This window comes from Trichechus manatus, unplaced genomic scaffold (assembly GCF_000243295.1).
Source record: "Trichechus manatus latirostris isolate Lorelei unplaced genomic scaffold, TriManLat1.0 scaffold00014, whole genome shotgun sequence".
In the NCBI taxonomy this organism is placed as follows: Eukaryota; Metazoa; Chordata; class Mammalia; order Sirenia; family Trichechidae; genus Trichechus; species Trichechus manatus.
Window position 1 is genome coordinate 19,305,286 of NW_004443950.1, and position 26,676 is coordinate 19,331,961.

At 49.8% G+C, this 26,676-nt stretch overlaps 2 protein-coding genes across 2 annotated transcripts in view; one reads left to right on the forward strand and one right to left on the reverse strand.

The window, feature by feature from the left end:
- Window positions 1-10,130, forward strand: part of PEPD (peptidase D) — a 147,928-nt gene extending 137,798 nt beyond the window's left edge. The window contains exons 13-15 of the mRNA XM_004371606.2: window positions 5,286-5,470; window positions 8,699-8,890; window positions 9,337-10,130. Coding sequence (XP_004371663.1) covers window positions 5,286-5,470; window positions 8,699-8,890; window positions 9,337-9,474 — 515 coding nt within the window. The 3' untranslated portion in view covers window positions 9,475-10,130. The remainder of the gene's footprint in view (window positions 1-5,285; window positions 5,471-8,698; window positions 8,891-9,336) is intronic.
- Window positions 10,131-19,745: 9,615 nt separating this feature from the next.
- Window positions 19,746-26,676, reverse strand: part of CEBPG (CCAAT enhancer binding protein gamma) — a 7,318-nt gene continuing 387 nt past the window's right edge. Inside the window, exon 2 of the mRNA XM_004371609.2 lies at window positions 19,746-20,757. Coding sequence (XP_004371666.1) covers window positions 20,214-20,666 — 453 coding nt within the window. The 5' untranslated portion in view covers window positions 20,667-20,757 and the 3' untranslated portion in view covers window positions 19,746-20,213. The remainder of the gene's footprint in view (window positions 20,758-26,676) is intronic.

The window sequence follows — 26,676 nt, forward strand, 5'->3', positions numbered from 1 at the left end:
GTGCTGCTGGGAAGGGGTGGGGCGAGCCAGGCAGGGTGGACCCTGAGACAGGTGTACCCGTCGTGCCCGCTGTCAGGCCCTCCCAGCCCCTTGAGGCCCAGCGTGACTCCCCGCCTGTAATCACCCAGGCTGCTGGCAGTCTGGGCTCCCTCCCTGTCCTTGCCCGTCCTGGCCCGGGCCCTGCCCTAACCTCCTCCTGTCCCGCCTCTGCTCTCCCACCCCAGCCCCTATAGCTCTGCGGGCACCACTCCTGTCACGGGCCATGTGAATGACGCCTGCTTTATTACTTACACTTCCTCCTACCCCCCAGCTGTCTCAGGTCCCAGCCCCTTGGAGGGATTGTGAAGTCAGAGGAAGGGCATACTGTGGCAGGAAGGGCCCGAGGCCCCAGAATGGTACTCTGGCTCTTTGGGTTGGAGGGCAGGAGAAGGGCCCTGTTAGAGCAGGCGGCCAGGCTCCCCAGGAGCGGGCACTGATTCTGTGTAACCTGCCACGTGCCTTCTTGTGGACAGGTAGTCAGGGGCTGCTTTTGCTGGCTTTGCCTCCTGCCCAGGGAGGGCCAGGGGCCAGAGCGGAGTGGCTGGACTGTCTTGTCAGGGCCTGCCCATACTGATGGGTGCGGAATGGGGGCCAGGCAAACAGAGCTGACAGGGACCACTCAGCCCCTACCACGGGCACCCTGTGTGGCAGGAGCCAGGAGCGGGGTCAGTGTGCAGGTGTGGGCCCTGTGTCTGCCCCTCGTGCTGCCCGTAGGACAGTGGGTGGGGTCCCATCCCCCAGCCTCCTCCCCCTGCGGCTTTCTGCAGGCTTAGAGGAGGGGGTGGGGGGAGCTGAGCGAGCAGAGGCTGCACAAGGAGCCCTCCTGCAGCCTGAGCCAATGGCCTCCCCTGCCCGTCTGCAGGGTGCATGGGTCTCCCAGGGGTTCTGGCAGCAGACAGGGGTCTACCCACCCCTGGTGCAGGTTGGGCTGGTGGCCCTCAGCCCTCGGCCAGCCTAGCCTGCCAGGCAGCCATCAGCAGCCCACGAGGCCAGGCCCTGAGACCCTGGCCCTGAGCTCTCCCACCTGCACCCCCAGGCCTGGCGCACACTCATCCCCCAAGGGCTGTTGTCTGAGCAGATGAAGTGAGTTCTTTGTCTGGAAGGTGCTGTGAGGATGCAGGGGGCCCTCGGCTGCCTTCCCCCTGGCTCAGGCCCTCAGAGCCCTCAGGCTGTCCGACTCTAGGTGGGCAGGAGGCCTCCCAGCTGTGGTGGATGCTGCTGAGGCTTCGAGGGGCTGGCCCGGCCGCAGACCAGCAGGCTCCAGGCCCGTCAGGAGAGGGTGCTCGGGGCTTTGGGTGGGCACCTAGCACCAGCCAGTGACCTGGGGCCTGGCACCAGGGTGCATGTTTCTCTGAGGCAGGGGGCACTAATCCAGAGTACACGGGAGCAGAGCGGGGTGCACCAAATCCTGGGCCCATGGGGTCACAGTACTGGCTGCAGAAGAGAGCCACAGGGAGGCCGGGAGCCATCACTCATGCAAGGGTTCACCCAGCACCTGCTGATGGCCAGGCCCGGAGCTGGGCACAGGCCTGCTCCCGTAGGGCCCCGAGGCCGTACTAGGCCACAGTCATGCTGCCGTGTGGTGCTCTGGTGGAGGACTCTGGCAGCACAGAGGAAGGGCAGTCACAGAGGGCTTCCTGGAGAACGACCTCACCACAGAGACCCACAGGAGGAATGGGAGTCTCAGGAAGGAAGGGACTTGGAGAGGGAGTGACAGCACTCGGGGCTGCAGGCCTTGGACTCACTGCTGCCGGCCCAGGAGTGGGTGAGAAATGAGGCTGGAGAGGGAGGCTAGCTCGAGGAGCATAGGCTTTGTCCTTGGGGCAGCGGGGGTCAAGGGGGGGCTTTCTTCAGCCGGGAACGGCATGGTCCGACCCACATTCTGAAGAGGTGGCCCTGGAGCCCAGCCGTATGCAGGAGGGAACGGAGGGGATGAGGCACTGGCAGGGGCCCAGGAGAGGTGGGGGCCCAGCAAGGAGGGGGCAGGTTCCAGAGATGTTTTGGGAAACGTGGTACAAGAGTCAATGCTTGCTGGAGGCGGGAGGGATGGTGGGGAGGATGACGCCTAGGTCTCTGCACTGCGTCCTGATGTGGGGTCCCAGAAGGAGCAGGCTTGGGGAGCAACAGTGAGGCCTTGCAGCTTGGACATGTTGGTTCCAGGTGCCCCCCGGGGGTCAGAGCCGCTTCCACAGTGCACTGGGCCTCGGCCGGCAGGGAGCCCTCAGGTCTGAGCCCACCCTCCACCAACTTAGCGCAAGGACACACTTCACACACTGACACACTTCAGGGCCCCCGCCTGCTGTGTGTGTCATAACCACTGTCAGGGCCAGACGCCTGGGCCAAGTTTGCTGGAAGTTTAATCGCTGTCACGAGCCCAGCCCCACACAGGCAGAAACACCCCACTCACAGGCAGGAGAGTTGTGTGCAAGGCCTTCCCCGAGGGTGCACAAGCGAAGAAGACTCCAGGCGCCACCAGGGCCTGCACATCCGGGCAGGCGCCAGGCCGGCTGCCGCGAGGGGCCGTGAGGACCCGAGAGGAGCCGAGCTGCCACCACTGGGCGTGATTTATACCTGACTCCCACTCTCGGGCGCGCCTGCCAAGACCACAGCCCCACAGCTGCAGTTAGCCAGGCTCGAAGTCAGGCTGTGTTTCCTGGGGCTCCCCTGGCCGAGAGAAATGCGGGAGACCCGGGGTTGGGGGTCAGCCACTACACTGGAGGCCAGTCCTCAGCCTGATCAGCCAGGCCCGATGGCGGAGCCGAGTCTCAGAGCTCTTGGGAGGCTCGGTAAGAGGCTGAGCCTCTGAGCGAGAGTGACCGTCAGGAAGTAGGCTGTGCATTCGACCCTGCAGGAGCTCCCCTGTGGGCCGGCAGAGATGCCCTGGGGGGACCCAGCAGCCTGTTCTTGGGGGAACCTCCATTCTGTGGGGAGATACAGAAGGAAGTATCATAGCTCTGAAAAGTACTGTAAGGGAAGCAACCGGGACAGCGGAGAGGGACTGAGGAGGGCCTCCCCGAGGAGGTGGCCACTTTCATGCTGAGACCCCAGGATCAGAGTCGCAGGCCAAGGCCAAGGAGGGAGTGGCTGGGCATAGGTGAGAGCAAAGGGTGACATGGAAGGACCTCGGAGGGTTTCTAGAACAGAAGGTGGCCTGGCAGCTGGAGAACGTGCAGGGAGGGAGAGGTGGGGTGGGTCAGGTCTCAACCAGAGGCTAGCGGCAGGCCTGGCCTGCATCGAGGTACACAGTGAACATAATTGTCCACCCCAGGTCTGCCCTGTCAAAGTGACAGATAGATAGTGGCTGATGCCGCTGTGTCGGGGCGCTGCCCCCGGCCGACACCAGAGACGCTGCAGCCAGCTTTCTAGGGCCAACATGGTGGCCGGTTTTACAGAGGAAGGTTCCCAGGCGCACAGAGGTGAAGGAGTTTGCCCCGGTCACACAGCAGGGGAGCAGTAGGGCTGGGATGCAAGTCACCCGGGTCTCCGTTTCAGGGATGCCGTACCATCAGGGAAAGGTCCCCACTCTGGCTCCACCTCAGGGCCACAGGCCAGCCCAGCCCAGGATGCCGTGTACCCCAGGACTGCTCCAGACACGGGCCAGCAGCAGCCAGAGGCTCACCAGCCCTGCCCAGGGTGTCCCCCGCGCTGCACTGGTCTTTGCCAGACTCTGGATTCCAGCCTTAGGCGGGCAGGGAGAGCAGGCTGATGCTGGGAGCTGGGGCGGGCCATGACAGTAAACTCTGGTCCCTGGACTCTAAAGGGAAGCAGGTCTGTGGACGGTCCCGGGAGACTTCCCACGCTCCGCCTGGCGGAGGGGTTGGGCACGGCCCTCTGGACTGGCCAGGCTGCAGCCCCACCCTCCTGCTCACAGCCCGGATCTTGGGGATCTAGGAGGTGGAATCCAACCTGCAACTCTGAATCTCGAGCCTCTGACTCTGGCAGGGAAGGGGCCCCAGTGTGGGGGCCTGGTGCCCATCGAGTGTCTCCCAGAGTAGGCTATCACCCCCGTTCCCTACCAAGCCAGCCATCTGCGTCTATCCACTGCAGACCCTCGTGACCCAGCCCATGCCCAGCTCAGGGTCAAACAAGGCCCCTCACTGCGTGGCCTCCCCAGGACCCCCCTCCCCTGTACACAACGGTCAATGAAAGGGGATGAGGAGGGCAGGTTCTAGCTGAGCCAGAGCAGGGTGTGGCTGGGGGAGGGGGACTTTGGGGGCTGAGCTTGGCCAGAGAGGGTGTCACAGGGACTGGTGCAGAGCACTGCAGTCATGTGGACCCCTCCCCGTCAGCCAGGCCCAGTGTCCACCCTGGGGTGGGGGCAGGAAGCATCTCTGGTCCAGGTCCTTGTTGGATGCTCAGGCTGGTCTAGAGGTGGGGGTAGATCCCCCTTGAGAGAGGCTGCAGATGGCGTCCCACAGAGCCCCATGGGCAGGGCAGGGGTGTGCCAGGTGGTGGCTGAGGCTCTTAGAGGGTGGCTCTCTCCCTGCGCCCTATGCAGCAGCCCCCACAGGCCGGGATGGGGGCAGGCCCCCCAGCTCCACCCAGCCTGTGTGACCCCAGGAGCGCTGTGCCTGGGGAGCTTCTCCACTCTGGCCTTTGCCCCAGAAACACTAGTTAGATTAGCAGCCTGGGGCACAGACGCCTAGGATACCTAGGAGATGGTCCCCTGGTGCTATTAGCAGGCAAGGCCACAGACCCCTGCCAGCCAGCCGGGAGGCTGTGCCAGCTGCACCTTCACTCCAGAAACCTTTGCTCCCCACCATGGCTCCGAGGATGATTCAGCCACGTTCCAGGGTGTGCAGGGTGCCCCCTCCCTCAGCCCCGGGCTTCCCCTTTGCCCCACAGCAGCAAACCCCAGGCCTGCGGCTCAGAGGCAGCTTTGCAGCGGGGGCCTTGGCCGGGTTCACTGAGGCCACAGCACTTCTCCTACTGGGGGACATAGGAATTTCTCCTGTGCTGCTGGGGGTCCCACTGGACTTCCGTGGCTACAGAGCACATGCTGGTCGGGGTGGACATAGCATGGACTGCAGGGTAGACTGGGGTGGGGAGGCCTGTGGGGAGCAGGCCTGAGTGCCCCTGGCCCAGGTGTGCAGGATGCCCCATCAGCACCCTTGTCCTCACCTTAGGCTCCCTGCCTCAGCCAGTTCAGTAGCTTTGTGTCTTCTCTGACCCTTGAGGTCAGGCCCTGGGGAGCCCCGGCCAGCTGCCGACTCCACCACTCACTGCAGCCTTCCTTTGAGCTACAGGCGTCTGGTGGCCTGACATGCACCGCCTGGCCGACCGCATCCACCTGGAGGAGCTGGCCCGCATCGGCATCCTGAGCGGCAGCGTGGACGCCATGGCCCAGGTCCACCTGGGAGCCGTGTTCATGCCTCACGGGCTGGGCCACTTCCTGGGCATTGACGTGCATGACGTGGGCGGTTACCCCAAGGTCAGTGTGGGCCCCGGGTGGTCTGCCTGTAGGCCATCGCTCAGCCTACCTTCCCCAGTGGGACAGGCAGGGTCGGGCTCCCTGGTTCCCAGTGGTGCTTGGACGAGGAGAGCTGGGGAAGGCCCCAGTGGTGCTCACTGCCCCTCCTCCCTCTTCACCCATGGGTGGTCCTGGCCCAAGCTGCCGCGCTGCCCCCTGGGGCCCTTCTCCAGTGGCCGCCTCCACAGGACCTGGACGTGGAGCTGGATGCTGTCTGTAGCACCTGCCCTGCAGGGTGGCAGGGGGTCATGTGCAGCGGATGGGGTCCCCTCAGGGCCGTGGGAGCCCTGAAGCTGGGTCTGGGGAATGAGGCCAGCACTGGACCACTCATGTTGCCCTGCATCTGTGCTTCGTTCAGAGGAGGTGATGAGGTCCCACCAGCTGCTCACTCGCCCTGGTTGTTTGGGGGAATAGCTGAGTGCAGACCCCCTCACAACCCTGCAGCAGACCCCTGACCCCTGTCCCCTGTCTGGTACACCCTCTGCTTTCCAGGCCCCGGGTCAGTTGCCCCTGCAGCCTTCTTGTCTCCGGGCACTCTGGGGACCCTTGGCAGGTGACAGAGGGAGGCTTCTCTGGGGCAGCTCCAGACAAGGCCCCCTCTCTCCCCTCCGCCACACATGGCTGACATCCTTGAAAGAACCACGCAGAGGAGGGCACTTGGGGGCCTCAGGAGGTCCCTACTGGGCAGGTGGCTGCGGCCTCTGGGCCCCAGGCGGGTGGGGCGGCCCATCCCTGTTGCTGGCACGCTGCTCCTGCTGCAGGGGGCTGATTGTGCAATCCACGCACGCCTTGGGCCCCCTACCCCCACCAGCCTGTTAGCCAAGACCAGGCTTGGCCTTTTGGCTGCAGGGTATTTTGAAAGCACTAGGAATGATTTTGGGGGGAAAAAATTGCTCAAGAGAAGCATTATTATTCAATTATTTTTTCCTCAAGTGTAAACAGTTAAATTTGGAGAAACAAAATCAGTTTTAATTTCCTAATTTCTCTCCATCATGTTGCGTGCAGGGAGCCAAGAGCAAGGGCCCCCCAGACATTGGTGACTGAGGTTCCTTATTCATTAGTCGCCAAAGCGCTTTTTTCCACTGGAGAAAATTGGCAGCAAGCAGTTTTCATCTTTCCAGTAAGCAGCCCTTTGTGCTCAGAGTCTATTCTTCTGACAGATAAACATTGTGGAAGAATAAGGCTTTTCCTATAAAGTCATTTGTTTTATTTCAGGCCTGCAGACACATCTGGGTCTCTTCTGCCCTGAGCCCAGTAACAGTTGTGGCCTTATCAAGCCCTCCATCCAGGCAAAGGCCGGCCTGGGCACACGTGGCAAGCGCCCCCCACCCACCCACCAGGGCTGCAGTTCGAGGGTCAGAGAGGGCTCCGGGCGAGGCCTCTCCCCTTCCTGGGCCCGACGCTCCACTCTGCCTCTCCCACCCTGCTCTGGCCACAGGGCTGGCCTCCCAGGCACATGCTGGCTAGGCCTGTTCTTGGTGGGCCCCGTGGGGCAGAACTCCTGGGAGCTACTGCTCAGAAGGGGTACTGGTCAGTGGGCTGGGGCAGGTATAGTCTCTCTGCCCCCCAGGGATCCCTTCCGTCTCTCCCCCTACCCCTAATTTGAGTGGGGGTGCTGACAGGAGCTGAGGAGGGCCCTGTCAGGACGGTGCTTAGCCAGGCCCCTGGCATTGACGGCCATGGAGTGGAGAGAGGGGGCAGGGAAGGGTGCCAAAGGGAGCAGGAAAAGCCTGGAGCGGAGACCCCGGGTCTCTCCGCTCTAACAAGCAGCTTCTGGGCAGGAGACAGGCCCCCGCCCTGCCCTACAGGCGCCTCCCACACAGCGCAGGGACTGTCATGGCTCCTGCCCAGCCCCTCCAGGCCGGAGGCCCAGTAAACAGTGCCGTGGTGCCAGCACCACCGCAGACAGGCATTGGTGCCAAGAGCATGGACCAGGCAGACCTCTGACCAGCAAGGCCTTGGTGTCCCCTTGTAGATTCCTCCAGGCCTGGCTCACTGCAGGTCAGGATGGCTGCTCCCCGCCCTGTGGAACCACAGTCACATAGCTTCCCCTCCGGTGCCAGCCTCGAAAGGCTGAGCGCGCCTGCTTCTGGTTACCTTACATGAACCACTAATTGAAGTCTGATGTTCTGGCCTCCAAACAGAAATGACAGCTCCCTCTCCAGCAGCCTGGCTTCCTGGGGGAGCGTGAGCGGTGCGGGGCAAGCTCAGATCCTGAGCAGAAAGCCTGCTTGCTGCCCACGGGCTCACAGGCCCTGGCTACAGGACAGACGGCTGGGACACTTGCAAGTCCCGTGGACCCCATTGGCCCTTAGATCCCAGGGCGGCCCTGTCAGCTGTACCACTGGAGGGGCCCAGACTGGGTATACACCCTGCATGGGGGCAGGCACTCAAGAGCTGGGAGCTTGGTTTCCCAGGGTGCAGCGGGAGCCAGCCCCTCACCGGGAAGGACCGAGGCTGTGCCGGATGCCTCCGGGAGCCACCCCTGGGCGATACACATGGGTGTACATACAAGTTTATGCACGTACCTGCCAGTGCTGGAGCCGGCAGGCCCATCCTGATGACAGCACCTGTCCCCCTTCCCAGAAGCCCGCAGCAATGCCTGGGACTTGGCCTGGGGGCGCTGGGACCAGTACTTACGGGGCTGGTTTCCACTTGAGCGGCTTGGAAGGACCGACGCAGCCCGGGGAGGCCTCGCAGCCTCCTTAAGAGCTTTTTTGGCTTCACTGGTGTTGCCTATGCCGTTCCCCGGCCAGGAGAGGGGCCGGGGCGAGGACAGCAGACCCCCAGCCAGCCCCATGGGCCAGCCTGGGCAGCTTGCCCTGAGCGTGTGCCCACGGGTGTCCAGGGGCCTCCTGGAGGCAGTTGTGAGGATAGCGAGGGGGCAGAGACCCTTGAAATCTGGGCTGTGTGCAGAGTGCAGGGTCTTTTCCCACATGCCCGTGGCCCAGCACAGCAGGGGTGAGTCTGGCCTGAGGCCCAGGGGCAGAAAACCTCACCTGCAGCTTCCCCCGCGGCTGGAGCCGCCCCCTCACGCAGACTCCCACACTGGGGAGAGGAAGGCTCGGCTTGTATGTTCCTCCCCGCCTGTCCGTCTCCTGCATGAGGCAGTGCAATGGCTCGGAGCTAACACCCTCCTTGGCCCCGTGGCCTACATCAGCGGGTCCCTCTGTGCCGGCTCTCCCACAGGGCGTGGACCGCATTGACGAGCCCGGCCTGCGGAGCCTGCGTACTGCACGGCACCTGGAACCGGGCATGGTGCTCACCGTGGAGCCGGGCATTTACTTCATCGACCACCTCCTGGACGAGGCCCTGGCAGACCCGGCCCGCGCCTGCTTCTTCAACCGCGAGGTCCTGCAGCGCTTTCGGGGTTTTGGCGGGGTGAGTGCCTATGGCCTAGCATTTTCCCAGAACGCCCACCCACAGCTCCAGCTGCTCGTCCGTTGCCTCTTTGGCTCCAGACAGACAGGGTCCTGAGTGGGAGGGACAGTCTTGACTCCCTCACTGGAGAAGCGCCTGGTCCGCCCCTTCTTGTGGTTTATCAGGAAGAGACGCTGATTCCACAAAACCCCTGCTCACTCCAAGGCCTCTTCCAGTGGGCACGGCGCAGGGGCGAGGACAGGGCAGGTGGTCACATGAGCAGATGGCCCCACGGGAGGTTGTCCACAGAGACTAAGGCCAGCCCCTTCTGTCAGAGGGAGTTTTGACCACTCCGTAGAAAGGGCTGCTCACACTCGGTGGAGGGAGTCCAGCCGGAGCTGTCGAATCGGACCCTCCCGTGACCGAGGCCGGCTCAGTAATCACGTCTTCCTGTTGGTCTGACCCAGGTCCGCATCGAGGAGGACGTCGTGGTGACTGGCAGTGGCATGGAGCTGCTGACCTGCGTGCCTCGCACTGTGGAGGAGATTGAGGCGTGCATGGCGGGCCGTGACAAGGCCTTTACTCCCTTCTCTGGCCCCAAGTAGAGCTGGCTGGAGTGCCCAGCAGGACTGGGTGCCCGCCTTGCACCTTCTCTGGACACCGGTCAGCCTGCCGATTGCCTGGCCCTCCGGTGGCAGGAGATGGTGCTGAGAAATGAGAACCCGGCACTGACATTGGATCATACCGGAGAGTGCGGTTTCCTCGGGAAAAAAGCTTTTTTTATTAATCTTCTGCAAGATTACGTCTGTTATGCACTTTGCTTAGATGACCCTGGTTCTTAAAATGCTGATAGAAAATAATCCTGTTTTTAGTAGCAGCTACAACATGTCTCGCTGCCGTTTGTGTGTGTGCCTTTTCTCTCCAAAATCAATATGTAATAAAGATTTTCTAACGTGGCCCTCGGGGCACGGCTGCCTCTTCCTCCTTCATCCTTTGCAGGTGAGCACGGTGTGCATCTTGGGACCCATGCATCTTGCAAGGATGGCTCCCCTGGTGTCAGCATCAAGGGCCAGTTCTCGGGAAGCAGTGTCAGCGGCACAGGCCCTCCGAACTCTGCCTCAGACTGGCCTGGTGGGACAGGGTGGAGCCCCTCCCGGAAGCCTGCTCTGAGTGCCGGGGTCTCTGCTGGGCTTCCGTCACTCTGTCGCTGGCTGCACTGCTGCCCGGGTCTAACAGGCATCAGCGCCACTGGAGCACTTGGTACAGATCGGTTCCCAGGGCTCGCTCTCAGGCCGGCAGGGGCGATGCCCAGGGGATCTGTACATTTGACGCTCCCTGAGTGCTCTTGATGCACAAGCCTGAGAACTGCTCGCAGGCCAGGTGGCGGGGATGCTCTGGGCCTTATGAGGACCAGGCAGCCAGAAGTTTGGGGGCAGCAGCTGACCCTGCAGAGGGATCCTGGTGAGCCTAGGCATTCAGGTCAGTCAGATGGGGGAGTTACCCCACACCATCCATGCCTTTGGACACACTGGAAGGTAGACCTGTGGTAAGATGCCTTTTGGATATGGTTACTGCCCTCAAAGCTAGATTCCTGAAAGGGGACAGAATTACGTAGCACTTAGTGTCAGTTTAAACCCTCATTGCTGTCAAGCGGATTCAAACTCAGCGACCCTATAGGACAGAGAAGAACTGCCCCATAGAGTTTCCAAGGAGCGGCTGGTGGATTTGAACTGCCGACCTATGGGTTAGCAGCCGAGCTCTTAACCACTGCGCCCCCAGGGCTCCAATGTCAGTTCAGAAGCAGTTATTGAGACTTGAGACTTGCAGAGGTTTGTTAGCCTTGATTTCCTGCTCGCGTGGGGCACAACTAGCAAAGCAACATCCGTCTGAGAGACGCTGCGGCAGCACCCTGGCAAAGGTGAGCTTTCTCCTCCCACACCTTGAGACCACTGGTCTTCCTTCCCTAAGTGTGAGCCCGCCTACTCTTCCTCTCTGGAGCCGTGCGTGAGCCATCCAGGGCCCAGCTGGGCCTGGTCCCTGCCAGCAGAACACCTGTCCTTCCGATGGTCTGATTCTTCCCAGTCCCACACAACTGCCCCCACCCCTGAAGTCCTGGATTCCGTACCGCATTCCTGCTTGCTTTCTCACAGGGCTCTCACCCAGGAGTTTCTAAGCCCAAATGAAGGGCAAGAGGATGTCAGATCTAAAACCACGATGCAGCGGAAATTGTGTAGCCGAAGCTAGAAGCGTTTTGAGAAGTCACTGGAGAGTTTAGTACACACTGATTTCTTCCATGGCAACAACATAAAAGTACTTCTGATGTGGCCACACTGAAATAAAACAGCTCATCTCAGTTGCAAATCACCATTTGTTATTTGCGTCTTATACTCGTAAGATGTGTTTGTTATGGTTTTCTGTTGGTGCACAGATACATTCCCTAAGTCATCCATTTGTAGCATTGTGCAGTTTGGGTAATGTGTCTTTCTGAGTGTCAGGAAAGTGTGTCTGCCAAGCATTTTTCCACCCCAGCTATGCCTGGGATAGACATGTTCTGATGTATAAGGTTTCGGTTCCCCCATCCTAGGGATAAAACCAGTTAAAGTTAGGTTGAAACTCTAAATGGACCGTTTAGTTAATTAAAAAACCAAAAACAGCATAGTACATCATACGTCTTTCTTCCCCCTCCCCTTCAGACATTCCATACCAAAACTGCCCGTTCCACTTAAACCTTTCTCTGGTCATCAACCAAGTGGACGAAAAGAGCAAGGAGAAACCCTTCTCAGAAACTAAGCACTCTTTGTTCAGGAGAGATACTGGGTTTAACCCAGGTCGGTAGGTCAAAGGGCATTCTTTGAAAGCACAGGTCTGAAATGACCAGCAGTAGCTACCTACCCTACCCTATGTTCCAGAGGATGCAGCCAACTCCAAGTCACCTTAAACCTCTGCAGAAATGCATAGAGCTTCATTACATGAGAGACCCTTCCAGAAAGTGGTACAGCTAGCTGAAATCCTTCCCAAGACCCTATTAGCTTTTCATTCAGTAAATAACTGAGCATTTACCCTGGTGGGACAGTGGTTAAGAGCAATGGGGCTAACCAAAAGGTCAGCAGTTCAAATCTACCAGCCACTCCTTGGAAACCCTACGGGGCAGTTCTACTCTATATGAGTCAGAAGCAACTTGACGGCAATGGGTTTTTATGTGCTAGTGTGGTCTAAAAACATGATCCCTATGAAAATTACCTCAAAATAGATCAATAACCTAAATATAAGAAAACTAAAACCATCAAACTCTTATAAGAAAACATAAGAGTAAACCATCGGGGTCTAGTTTTCAACAATGGATTCTTAGATATGACACCAAAACCACAATGAAAGACAAAATAGATAAAATGGACTTCATCAAAATTAAAAATTTCTGTGCATGAAATTTTATCAAAACGTAAAGAGACAACCTACAGAATGGAAGGAAATATTTGCAAATCATATACCTGATAAGGGGTTAATATCCAGAATAAAGAACTCCTATAACTCAACAACAAAAAGACAACTCAATTAAAAAGTGGGCCAAGGCACAATAACCCAAAGGTGGAAACAACCTAAGTGCCCATCAACAGATAAATGGAAAGACAAAATGTAGTACATACTGCAATGGAGAAATGAAGCCTTGATACATGCTACAGTATGGATGGAGCCTGAAGATACTGTGCTGAGTGAAATAAGTCAATCACAAAAAGGACAATGGATGACCTCACTTTTATATAAAGAAAAGAAAAGGCAAATGTATAGAGACCAAAGTTTATTAGTGGTTAACAGGCAGGAGGGAAGGGCAAAGGGGTATTAACGGTGATGGAAAAATCGCATTAAGGATAGGTTTGCACAGCCGATTACTGCAATTGGTGTCAATAAATTGTACACCTGTAAAAAGTTGAATTGGCCAAAGTTATGTGACACATACACTTAACAACGACAAAAAAAAAAAAAAAAAAAACTGAGGCTGCTTATGTACAACCAAACACCTCATGGGATTTGGTTCCTTGGTTTGGAAGTTTAGGGTCATGGTTTCATGGGACATCCCAGTTAATTGGCATATTAACATGTTTAGTGCTTCTGTTCTACCTCCTAGCTCATTGCATGGTTCCTGGGGTCTTAAAAGCTTGCTAGCAGCCATCTAAGGCACAGCAATTAGTCTCTCTTCACCTGGAGCAACAGAGGAGGAGGGAGAGTCAGGAATAGGAGGATATGGTATGTGTGGCTAATTGCCTCCACGAACAACTGCCTTCTTTGCTATGAGACCAAAAGAACTGGATGTGCCTGGCTACCATCTTACTGAACATTTTGAGCAAAGATTCTATAGAAGAATCCTGATCAAAAGGGGGAAAATGTAAAACAGAACTTCAAATTCTCATAGAATCCAGACTTTCTGGAGCTACGGAGGGTGGATGAACCCGACACTATTGCCCTGAGATAATCTTTAAACCTTAAACCAAAAATATCCCCCTGAAGTCTTCGTAAAACCAGACAATAATTCAGTTTAACTAGTAAAGAATGTCTGCCTTAACCACTGTGATCTTTCAAGATCTATCTATATGGGATCAAATTGACAACAGCAACTCAAAAGATTAGAAAGGAACCTTAGGGAGCAGTGAGCTTATGTTAATGGGGAAGGAACAACTCAGAAAAGGAGGGTGAGAATAGTTGCACAACTTGAAAAATGTAATTAATACCACTGAATTGTACATGTAGAAACTGTTGAATTGGTGTATGTTTTGCTGTGAGTATTCTCAACAACAAAATCGATAAAATTTTTTTTTAAATGGGCAAAGTAATTGAATAGACATCTCTCCAAAGCAGATAAACAAATGGCCAGTAAGCACATGAAAAGATGCTCAATGTCATTGTCATGGATTGAATCATGTCCCCCAGAAATATTTGTTAACTTGGCTAGGTCATGATTCCCAGTATTGTATGATTGTCTACCATTTTGTCATCTGATGTGATTTCCCTATGCGTTGTCAATCCTATCACTATGATGTAATAAAATGGATTAGTGGCAGTTGTATCGATGAGGTCTACAAGATTAGATAGTGTCTTAAGGCAATCTCTTGAGATATAAAAGAGAGAAGCAAGCAGAGAGACGAGGGACCTCATACCACCAAGAAAGCAGCACTGGGAGCAGGGCATGTCCTTTGGACCCGAGGTTCCTGTGCAGAGAAGCTCCTAGTCCAAGGGAAGATTTATGACAAGGACCTTCCTCCAGAGCCAACAGAGAAAGCCTTCTCCTGGAGCTGATGCCTTGAATTTGGACTTCTAGCCCACTGGACTGTGAGAAAATAGATTTCTCTTTGTTGAAGCCATTCACTTGTGGTATTTCTATTATAGCAGCACTAGATGACTAAGACATTAATCATTAGGGAAATGCAAATAAAAACCACAGTAAGTTACCACTTCATATCCACTAGGATAGCTATTATCAGAAAAATGGAAAGTAACAAGTGTCAGCCAAGATTTGGAGAAACTGGAACCCTAATCTATGTTCGTGGGTTGTAAAATGGTGCAGCCACTGTGGAAAAGTTTGGCAATTCCTCAGAGTTAAATATAGCATTATCATATGACCCAGCAATTCCACTCCCACATATATATACAAAAGAATTGAAAGTAGGGGCTCAGGTATTTGTACGGCAATATTCATTGCAGCATTATTCACAACAGCCGAAAGGTGGAAACAACCCATGTGTTCATCAATAGATGAATGGATAAACAAAATGTGGTATGTACATACAGTGGAATAGTAGTCAGCCATAAAGTGAAATGAAGTTCTGGTACATGCTATGATGTGGGTGAACCTTGAAAAAATACCAGGCTAATTATGTTAGATACAAAAAGACAAATACTGTATGAGTCCACTTACGTGAAATATGTAGAACAGGCAAATGCATAGAGACCAAAGTTTATTAGTGGTTGCCGGGGGTGGGGGGGCAGTGGATAGTTACTGCTTAAGGGGTATAGAATTTCTGGGGTGAGGGAACACTTTTGGAAATGGAAAGTGGTGATGGTTACACATCATGGGAAATGTTATTAATGTCACAGTTTTATACTTAAAAATGGTTAAAATGGCAAATTATACACACCCACACACACACACACACACACACACACATATGAAGCCCTGGTGGTGCAGTGGTTACAAGCTCGGCTGGTAACCAAAAGGTCAGTTCGAATCCACCAGCCGCTCCTTGGAAACCCTGAGGCAGTTCTACTCTGTCCTATAGGATCGCTGAGTCGCAATCGACCCAACAGCAACAGGTTTAGTTTTGGTTCATATATATATACATACATATATACATACACACACACACATATATATAAAATCACAATATTTAAAGAACTGGAAGATAGAAACACAAGAAAAAAACCCACGATCCCTGCCCTTGAAAAATGCCATGGCATACTTAGATTGACCAGGTTTGGAAAGCCAGAGGGCTGAGAAGGAAGGGTTCTAAGTGAAATGCAAGAGGAGCTAGACATTGCAGACATAAGGAGCAGTCCCAAGAAGGCCTTGGAGTAAAAAAGGCATTGCTCCATAGGGTTGTCTTGGTTGTGATCTTTATAAAAGCAGACTACCAGGCCTTTTGGCTGCGGTACCACTGGGTGAGTTCCAACCACCAGCCTTTAAGAGTGGAGCACAAACTGTTTGTGCCACCCAGGGACCTTAGGATGGGACTAGGGGAGCTGTAAAAGGCTCAAGAAATACACTGAGCGGGTAGAAACGAGAAGTGGTGATGTGGAAAAGTGTCTGGCTATAATAGCTGCCTTGAAGGAGATGGCAAGAATTGGGTGTAGGGGCTGCAAAAAGGGTACCATGTGGCTGCCTCATTGACAGCTCCATTCCTTTACAAGCCCAATCCTACAACCCAATTTCTCTAGATACCTCTGTATAACTTTTAGGCCTCGGGCTCTGTGAGGAGTTGGGATGTGGCAGTAAAAGAACATCTAGGGGTTGATGCTTGTCATGGATTGAATTGTGTCCCCCCAAAGTATGTCAACTTGGCTAGCCCATGATTCCCAGTATTGTGAGATTGTCTACCATTTTGTCATCTGATATGATTTTCCTACATGTTGTAAATCCTACCACTATGATGTTAATGAGGCAGGACTAGAGGCTGTTATGTTAATAACGCAGGACTCAACCTACAAGATTAGGTTGTGTCTTAAGTCAATCTCTTTTGAAATATAAGAGAAGCAAGCAGAGAGACAGGACGACCTCATAACACCAAGAAAGCAGTGCCAGGAGCACAGCGTGACCTTTGGACCCAGGGTTCCCGCACGGAGAAACTCCTAAACCAGGGGAAGATTGATGACAAGGACCTTCCCCCAGGAACTGACAGAGACAGAAAGTCTTCCCTTGAAGCTGGCGCCCTGAATTTAGATTTCTAGCCTCCTAGACTGTGAGAGAATAAATTTCTGTTTGTTAAAGCCATCCATTTGTGGTGTTTCTGTTATAGCAGCCCTAGGTAACTGAGACAGTGTTCTCTGAGTGTATGAAAAATACATATGAACTCTTTAGATACATACAGGCAGTAAAAGAGCAGTAGGTCTAAAAGTGTTTTTATTAAAAAAGAGCTGGCACCTTCACAAAGAAAGAAATCCTATATAAAATTCCCAGACAAGTTATTGGATTTTACATTTGAGCCAATTCATTAAAATGGGACATACTACCCATAGAAATAATTATTGTACTACAATTTTCATTAAGATGCAACAAGTAGAAATTTATTTCCCAAGACATGAAAATAACTGAAGCATCACAGAAAAGTATCTGAACGGCATCTTCTCTGGAAACACTCCAAACAGGCTGCTTGGACTCACGGTATTTATGAATTCAGCAAAGTCATTTCTACACATACTCTACGACACCACACTAATGAAGATGTTGTACATACTATAAAATTGTATTGTTGGGGAAAGGCCTTTATATTCTCAAATGTCTACCTCAAACCATGAGAATTAATGACTTACCACTCTAAAAATGGAAATTACATATTGAGACATGAGTGTCTAAGCAGGAACACCATTTACTGCTTTCTCTATTCTCGTATACACTTTCAGATCAGACCAAGTGACTACAATTCCATGTTTAGGGAAAATAATTTTCCTATCCACTAAGGCAAATCTAGACTTGGACAAAAGCACCTCTGCTTCTTCCCCTGCCCTGGGCTGGGAACACAAAAGACAGCAGGGTATCTGTCTGTTCTCAGAGATGTTTAACATTTAGACTGCTTTCTTGGTGTCTAATATAAAGATACCCACAATGAAATACAGTTATTATTACCAAAGGTTTTCTTTCTTTTTATTTCAAACTCATTGAAAAAAATAAAATTATATTTTAAAAAATAGAGTCATCTCACAAACTGAGGAAAGTCAGGAACAAAAAGAAGTCAGTGCTTTTTCCTGAGAGACAGATCTAATAGCTAACGAAGGGACCTTCTCCTTCCTAGCTTTTGTCAAACAGAAAAACAATTTCCCCATTTCTAAGGCATCAAAAAGCACTGAGTGCTAAGTGGGTTGTTCAGGTACAAGGTTCCAAGATCTTCAATGGGGATTAAGAAACATCAAAAGCTGCTACAGTTTCCTTTCTTTTAACATCAAATATTAAATTGCGCATACTTCTACTTTTTATGTAAATTTGAGAATTTCACACTCGTGACGTGAATTTCAAAAATCTGGTCATATTTTATTAAAATCTCACTAATTCTTAGTAAGAATGTCCAAAGTATCTGAGCTCACGTCCCAAAAAAATGAAAGGAAGAGCTGCCCTGATCTCACCATCTGCAGCCTGAACCAGTCAAACAGCACCCACCCCAGGAGACACAGATGCAGTTAGAAATGTGCTCCAACGCCTAACTCCTAAACCATGGAGCCTGCCGGCAGAGGCAGATCAAATCCTCACGGTTCAAAAGTAACGCACAGCACAAGAGTTACAAAAGTCATTTTACAATTCTCGAAGCTCCAACTTCCTCATTCCCCATACTGGGTTTCCCTCAATTTCTTACCGATTAATCTACCAAACTAAAAACTGTCATCGTCAACCAGTTCAGTAAGATAGTCAAGACAACAATTAACATTTTAGTTCCATGCGTAAGTGATACATTGTGCTGAAGTTTGTATTTGCATAGATAATAGGAAAGCTTGAATCAATTTTTCCAACAAGTTCCAATTTTACGTTTTGATTTGAAATATTGAGTACACACCTCCGACGATTTCCTTCAAGTTTCTTTTTCAAGATAGTTAAGTCAGTTCATATAATTGGTAACCATAAATTCCACAGGGACATCAATTTCTGAAAGTTTTTTTTAGTAAATAAGATGTGAAAATGTAACACCTACTATAGATGCCTAAAGATTCAAGTGAGCTAACTGCATCTCCAGTTAGGCTAATTATATAACATCAATGAGCTATGAAAGATTCAGTAGGATTCTGCGGTGTGTCCTAGTTATTCAAAACATCTATCCACCTTTCCAAGCAGATCAATCCTCCAACCAAAGTAAACTGGTATTGGGCCCTAAGGAAACCCCATCCTGTCTCCTGGCTCTAAAGGGACTTCACAGCCCTCCTGGGCCGGCGTCTCACTGAGACACTAGGCTCCTGTCTGTTACATTCACAAGGGGCCTGCGGCTTTAAGAATGGCTTTGCCGGGACGCCTTCTGGCTGGCAGAATAGCACAGTGGGCACTCTTCCACAAACCCACCGGTGCAACTTGAGTTAGATACTAAGTTACATTACATTTATGTCCCTGTATAAACAGCGACGTGGCCAAGAATCACCATATTCAAATGAGATACCTGGTAACACAGACTTTTTAACCAGATGTGATTCAGTCTCTCATCACCAGCCCAGGCATTAAAAAAAATACAAAAAAGCTAACAAATCTGAGCTAGAATTGTGCTAAAAAAAAACAAAACAGTTAACAGGACAATCAAAATTACCAACACTGGTATAAGCCAGACTCTAGAGAATCCTTACTTTAGTGATTGGCCATTTTTCAGTCTCAACAAAAACGTCAATATCCTGAGTTTTACCTATTTTCAATCTACAATAATTTATGGAACACAAAAGCACGCAAATGAATAAACAGATGCAGCGGTAGAAAAAGTCTGGAGGAACAGCCCACTAACGAGAAAAAGAAATGTCACAAAAATAACATAAAAGATGTATTGAAGTGAAATAAATTAAAAGTTAAAACCTTACAAGTTTTTTTTTAGACTAGCATTTTTGGTAGATGGCATGATACATCTGTCTAATATCAGTGGGCTAAGATCAACTACCAAAATGGTCCTTCACAAAAAATTGTTGCCTTTAAAAATCACTGCCCCATCGCCAAGTATTCTGAACACAGCAGAAACTACCTGCCGAGTGAATATTCCGCACCCTAACTGGCAGCTTGTGTGATCACACTGTTAAGATACTTTGTTTACTAACTTGGCTGCCAAAATGGTACCCCAAAAATAATTACTTTACTAACATCTACAGAAACTAAAATTGTGGTACACAAGTTTCTCTAAACCACTGCGATTTTTTTCAGGAAACAAAATAATGTGAATCCAATAACCCAAAGGTATCCCAAAAGCATAATTCTGATATGCTTTACTTTTATTTAAAAAAAAAAATTTACTTCCTAAATGTTAATTATATTTTTAAGTCAACTGGCTGCAAAGTGTCTTCAAAATGCAATGGGGTTTCTTTAGTCAACCTGGTATCACTATTAAAAAACAACTTGTATTTGTTGGAAAAAACAGTACTAATTATGTTAAAACAGGGTTTATGCTATATACAAAATCACTCCAAATCACAAAGTGATTAGTTTCTATAGCTCTAAGGATTTTTAATACATAGTTTAGGAAAAAAAAAAAATCACAAATATATTAACATAAATGGCATTCAACCTTTCTCAATCTAAGGAAGCACACTCATTAAAACAAGGAAACTGCTGCCTGACCTGCCGGTCTCCCCATTCCTTTTGTCCACCTGAAAAAGAAGCATTTATTTCTTGGGATCTCAAGAGTTACCAAGACCATCAAGGTCCAAGATATTTTTTTTTTTTTTTACCACATACCTGAAAAAGTTTTGTTTTTTGTTCCCCACAAAAATCCGTATCATTTAAAACCAGATATTCAAATTACATGGCTAACATTTGTGGCTAATCAACTCTTCAGTGCTAATCCTAGAATACAAACTTCAATGGATCTTTGAATAATGGAACGAGACAACATTCAGCCACTGATGTGAGTGGTGTAGGTCACACCTTTAACGTTCAAGCCACAAGCTGCGAAGTCTGGAAAGGGTGGGTCTACTGTCCTGTGTTGTCGGAATCTGCTGCTGTATTTTCAGTGCTAATGGGTTGCACGTTGTCTGCAAGGTTGTGTGCGTGCTCAAGAAACAAATCTTTAAGTACACTTAACTCCTTAGTCAGCAGTTTAATTTTTGCTTCCAACCGTTCATTCTCTTCTTTGAGTTGATTCACTCTCTGCAGTGTATCCTGTGCTTTCTGCTTGCTTTTCAATCGGCTCTTTTTCACAGCCATGTTGTTCCTCTCTCTGCGCTGACGATACTCATCACTGTTTCGATCCATGGGCGAACTCTTTTTGCTTTGCTTGCTTGGAGGCACAGCTTTGCCTCCTCCTCCAGGGCCCGCAGGCACCAGCTGAGGAACCTGCTGTAAGCCACTGGCATGGGCCTGGGTGGGAACAACACTTATTCCGTTCACTCCTGGAGCACTGTTCTGCTGCAGTATCTTGCTCATCTGGGCACTCTCCCTTGCCAACACAGGTAGAAAGGAGGGCAAGGTGATCAACGGTTTCCACGCTAAACTGCCAAGAGATCTTCACATGCACCTAGTTAGAAAACAAACTGCATTAAAATATCTGAAATGACAGGATCCAACGAGATGACACTCGCACGCACCCAGCAGCAGGCCGAGGTTAACTGACGATGCTGAGAACAGTCTACAGCAACCGCCAACTGCTCTAAGGTTCCGGAAGTCTGCGCCATTCTGCTGACAAGGTGAATGAGCACAGAAGCACCATAAGGCCAAGTTCAGCCCACCTGAATCCCTGAGGATACTGCCCCCTCTGTGGTGTTATAAAAAATGGGAGGAAAAACAAAAGAATATCACTAATTAGGTAGCACAAAAAAACTAACAGGACTTGACAATCTGCCAGGGAAACTTTGAGATGTTTGGGTTAAACGTGGAAAAACCGAGTTCAGTTATAGACGAGACACTTGCAATGCAGGGGGAAAAAGTTTCCATTGCTGGTTCACGTCAAAACAGTGCCGGAGCGCCCGGTCTCCAACATACGTCAGGGAGGCTGGGCTGTGCTGACTGCAGGCTCCTTTTACACCAATACGCAGGGAGAGAGTCAGGGAGGACTGGACTCTTCTCCCAGAGCATACCCTTACCAGATATTCTGAAAAAGTTAGTTGGTTTTTTTTTTTTTTTTTTGGCTTGTGATTGTTTATTTTAATGGCTTCAAATAATGGTAATTCACAGGGATTGACTGAGCTACTTTCTTGGATCGCAGATTTAGGCGCTCTGAAACACTCGATTTGCTCCCCCACCCCACCACAATTCTAACAGTTCTTTCTTCTTGATATAATTAATAAATTAATAAAACACCAACATGAAACCACAAGGAAAGAAACAAAAGCTCTAATGATGTATCCAAGGAAGTGCAAGCACTGGGACTTAGGCTGGATAAAGGGACTGAGCAGACACAGTACCTCCACCCACTTCACATTGCTCACTGAGCTCAAAGGACACGCCAATTCTGAGCATTACTTGGTGCTGTCTGCAGAAATAAAGTCACAGTTTCAGAAACTAGTTATATTTGGGTTACTAAGAATCCAACGAAGTGACAAAAGCGTATCTATCCTATGATCATGAGGCCATTTCAAGACATACTAAGCAGAGTGAACCACGTCCACCACAAAGTCATAGCACTCCTGGAAATTTAGAAAACAGTATTACAAACTGTAAAACTATCCTGTCATCTTTTCACAAGACTGTGGCCACCCTTAGCTAGTGGGTCATCTGTTCTCACTCCAGTACTAAAACAAGACAGAAAGCTTCTTTCCAAACCACCATGGATATCTATTCCAAGTCTTTCTTCAGTAATGGACATTGCATAATTTCCCTTGATAATTTACTATGTTGCCTAATTTCTCTGGCAGTTAAAAAAGAAAAAAAAAAAGCCTGTTTCTCTATCTGGCATAAGGTGAATACAAGTGTTTTATTCAGTTTTTTAGAGCTTGTTTAACACCTCTCCTGGAATCATCTTAATAATCATGATCATGTTCATCTTATCTTCATTTTTCTTACCAATTATAACTTTAGTCCTTAAAGCCAATCTCTAAAGTCAACTTGGCAAAGCTCGGAAACAGCAATGATCCAGGGAAGTTCAGATTAGGCTTATCTTGGCTCTGGCTTTGTTTCACTCTGGCCATATCCTTTCCCTTCTGTGGGCCTCAGTTTCCCCAACTACAAACGAAGGATGTGGAATGGATAGGATGCCTTCCAGGTTTCACAATATACCATGAACTCAATCACTAAAAACTCTTACTCATTACAAGCTCCAAACTCAGTGATGTACATGCCTGTGTCTGTACCCAAAGCTATAGGAACAGGGAAGGGCTGGCTCTGTCACATCAGCCTGACTCATCTTGCCAAGGTACCAGGCTGAACACACCAGGCAAGGTTTTGAAAGTGAAACCTTGGCTTGAAAAAGAAGAATATTCATTGAATCTACAAACTGGTAAAAGTGTAAAAAACAGAAACTCAGAAATAATAAAGGTAACTCCAAGAATGTTATTTAAAAAAAAAAAAAAAAAGGTCTTCATCCACAGACAGGCCAAGAGAGCAGCTCTCAAAGCCATCAAGGAAAATGAACCAAGTAAAGGGGTCAACAGCTAAGTGCTCTGAAAGACTTAACTCCAAATTTATCAATTTTCTTTTTACACTGAGCACAACAGCTGCCTCCAAAGTGCACCTCCTACAGTTTACGCTGTCATGTATGCCACAGTTCCCTCCACAAACACTTACTGAGTACCTACAATGGGTTAAAAAGTAGTAAGTTTATTTCATATCTGGATAAATCAAAGCAAACCAAACCAGTTGCCACTGAGTGGATTCCGACTCACAGCAACCCTGTAGGACAGAGTAGAACTGCCCCATAGGGTTTCCAAGGTTATAATCTTTACAGAAGCAGACTGCCACGTCTTTCTCCCGCGGAGCGGCTGGTGGGTTAGAACCGCCAACCTTTTGGTTAGCAGCCGAGCGCTTAACCACTGCACACCAGGGCTCCTTTCCTATCTGGATACTCAACCTTAAAGGAAAGTTTGGCTCCTAGGTGGACAAATACTATTCCAAAGTTCAGTCTACAGGAAGCAAGGCGATTCCCTGTCTCCTAGCTTGTGAATCATTCAAGTAGGAAGCAGCAGGAAAGCTGAAGAGCAGTGGTTCTCAAAGTGTGGTCCCTGGACTAGCATCATCAGCATCCGCTGGGAACTGGTTAGAAATGTGAAGCCTCCAGATGACCAGACCCGGGAAACAGAAACTCAAGGGATGGGGCTCAGCAATCTCGTTGTAACAGGACCTCCAAGGGATGCTGATGACACTAACGTTTGAGAGCCACTGCTGTTGATTAACAATGACAGTCCAGAACGCTGGACTGGGTGGGTCAGTCTTCTTAATTCAAACTTCATAAATTCAACTAACGTTAATTCAAATCAGAATGTCTGAATGAATAAAACAAAATAAAAAATTTCCCAATTTTCATTCAGGAAAATAAAACTTGTCAAACTTTTTCTTAGCCTTTAGTCCTTTTTTTTTTTTGTTATATACCTAGAAGAACCAGACATCCCTCCTCCCTCCCCCAAAATAAAATTGTCAGTCAATATTCTCAGTGAAAGTCTACTCCCCCTCCCCTAAAATAAATGTTTACACTCAATTTTCTCAGGAAGGTCCAAAATATTCATAAATGTCTCTCCCTTGCCCCAAGTCATTGTGCTCTACAAGTCTACCTTAAAAAAAAAAAAAAAAATCTCAGATCCACCATTCCTCTCTAGTCCCAACACCACAGAAATTACCTCAGGCTGACATCATCTCTCGGGGCACTACAGTCTCCTCTGCTTTAGCAGCGTTTCCTCCAGCCACGGTCACCAGAGCTATCTAACACTGAAACGTGAGCATGTCACACCTTCCTGCTGAAAATTCTTCTGTGGCTCCTGCCTATATGATCAAGTCCAAGGCCCTAACCCTCTCTTCAGCCCCTACCCCCTCACACTTCACAACTCAACCATCCGTGCTTTCTTTTCACGTTGTTCCCCAGTTTCCTGGTCAACCTCGGTTCTATAGTCCATCTCCCTGTAGACTAAGGTCCAGGCAGGATTGTGTCTTTTCATCTTCACACGCCCAGCAACCAAACCAAACAAGCTGCCATCAATCGATTCTGACTCATGGCAACCCCATGTGTCCGAAAAGAAGTGCTGCTCCATAGGGTTTTCAAGGGCGTGACCTTTCAGAAGCAGCTGTCAGGCCTTTCTTCCAAGGTGCCACCAGATAGGTTCACCAACCTTTCAGTCAGTAGTCAAGCACTTAACCCTCCACGCACCCAAGGACCACATCTAGTGCAGGGCTTGGCATACAGTGGTGTTCAATATTTGCTGAATTCTGGCACAAAAGCCTAAGAGAGCACACTTATTATTCTAAATATCTTACATAAAAATGAGACTTGCATTAAAATCTCTTCAACAACCACAATTAAATCAATACTGTTACTAAGGTCTTATAACCTTACTAAACTTCTTGATCTTTCTTAGAGACATACAGGAAAAATAAAACTACAGTCCTATTTGCTACTTCTAGTCACCAGCCTATACACTGAACACCATTCCTGTCTAGTCCTTGGTTCGTTTGAGGACCTATAGTTTCTATTTAGCCCAGTTATGTTTTCAAATTAATAACCTGAAGTTCTTAGGCATGCATTGCCAGGGTTCAACAACTCTGTACTAAACATAGTAAGTCTAGGTAAGCAAGTAAAGTCTGTAGATACCCAAATGAAGAGGATTTCTATTAAGCTGCCACTGCTTGCTTTGTGATCCAAAGAAGGGGTCCATGGAGGAGGGTACATCCCTTCAGGGGATACACAAGTCATCCCCTGGGGTATAAAAAAATATATATGTTCATTTTTCTTTTTTAATAGTACACATGCTGAATTTTTTTTTTTTTAACTGTAGGGGTAGGAAGCCAAAAAAGTAGGGGCCTAATGTACCTATCAGTACAAGAACCCATGGAAGCACCTCTCCCAAGAATACACAATAAATGAGACCTAGAGTTGTGGCTACACGTATTTACTACTCCTATGGAAACTCTGGTGGTGTAGTGGTTAAGTGCTACAGCTGCTAACCAAAAGGTTGGCAGTTTGAATCCACCAGGTGCTCCTTGGAAACTCTATGAGGCAGCTCCACTCTGCTATGAGTCGGAATTGACTCGAAGGCAACAGGTTTGGTCTGGCAACGGGTATGACAAAGTGAGGCAATCCTAAACCGTAAGACCAAATTCTGCCCCCTGAGGTCCTATTTGCCTTTACCAGGGACTTGTGATGTGCTGTTTAATTCCCCAAGGCTGAAACCACCTCTCCACTATCACAGAGCCCTGCTGCCAGTTATGATGTGCTCCGGAGAATTTAAAGGATCTTCTGAAAAATGAAGTTTTGTTTCTACCTATTTTTTCTTAGGTGGGTAGCAAAAATCATTGAACCAGTCAAACTGTCCACCATAAGCAGGAATCAAGAAACTGGAAAATTCTTCAGCTCACTTAGCATCTCGTAATTTAGTCTGGCTTACCATAAAATTTTCCAGAAACACACAACCACCTTGAAAAATTTGCTTACCCCAAATACGACAAACGGTAATAGCTGACCGGATCTTAACTTTCAAATATCAAGAACTTTCAGATACGGACTTTCTTAGTAAAGCAAGTCCATGATTAATAATATTTTATTTCAAAATATATGTGACTTTGGGAGTCATACATACTCTTTGAATTAAAGAACAAAACAATGCTCAAATGAGGAGTGAAGTCAGCGTAGGCTGGGAGACTGAACTACCAATTTTTTGTGTAACCCACAAAAGTTAAAACCTTTCTAAAACTGCCACAGTATAGTATAAACCTCAAACAAGAGGCAAACCGAAGACGTACACCTTCTGAAGAGTAGAAACATAAAGGTTACTTGGAAGAAACACTGCCCTCCCCTTAAACATGCTCGTCCATCCTCTCCATCCCCCTAGCGATTTTCCTCATTGGTCTCCCTCCCACCAGGCCAATGAAGGGCTGCATTTTCTTGCCCTTCTCTTTTCTATTCAACTCGCGGTTGCTGCGTGTTCTTCCAACCTTTGTTAAACAGTGCAACCGCAGGATATTCAAATGAGAGCTCCAGAAATAAGCGAAACATGACTTTTGTAAAGTTACGCATTTAAAGATCAGTCGGTTTCCCTATCACTCGATTAACTTCCGAACAGACTTCTCAGTCCCCCCAGAATAAGCCGTTTTAGAAGGGCAGGAAATAGCCTCTGTGGCACGGGAAGTAAGATACGTCCACCTTCGGCTATTCTGGAAACACCCGAGGTCCCCAGGGGCCCAGACGAGCCCAGGCTGTCACATCTGCAGGTTTCACCAACAAACAGAGGGCCAGGCCGTGGAGGGGCACACCTCGTCCCCGGCCGTCCGCCCGCAGCGGCCCCGGCCGGCAGCGAGG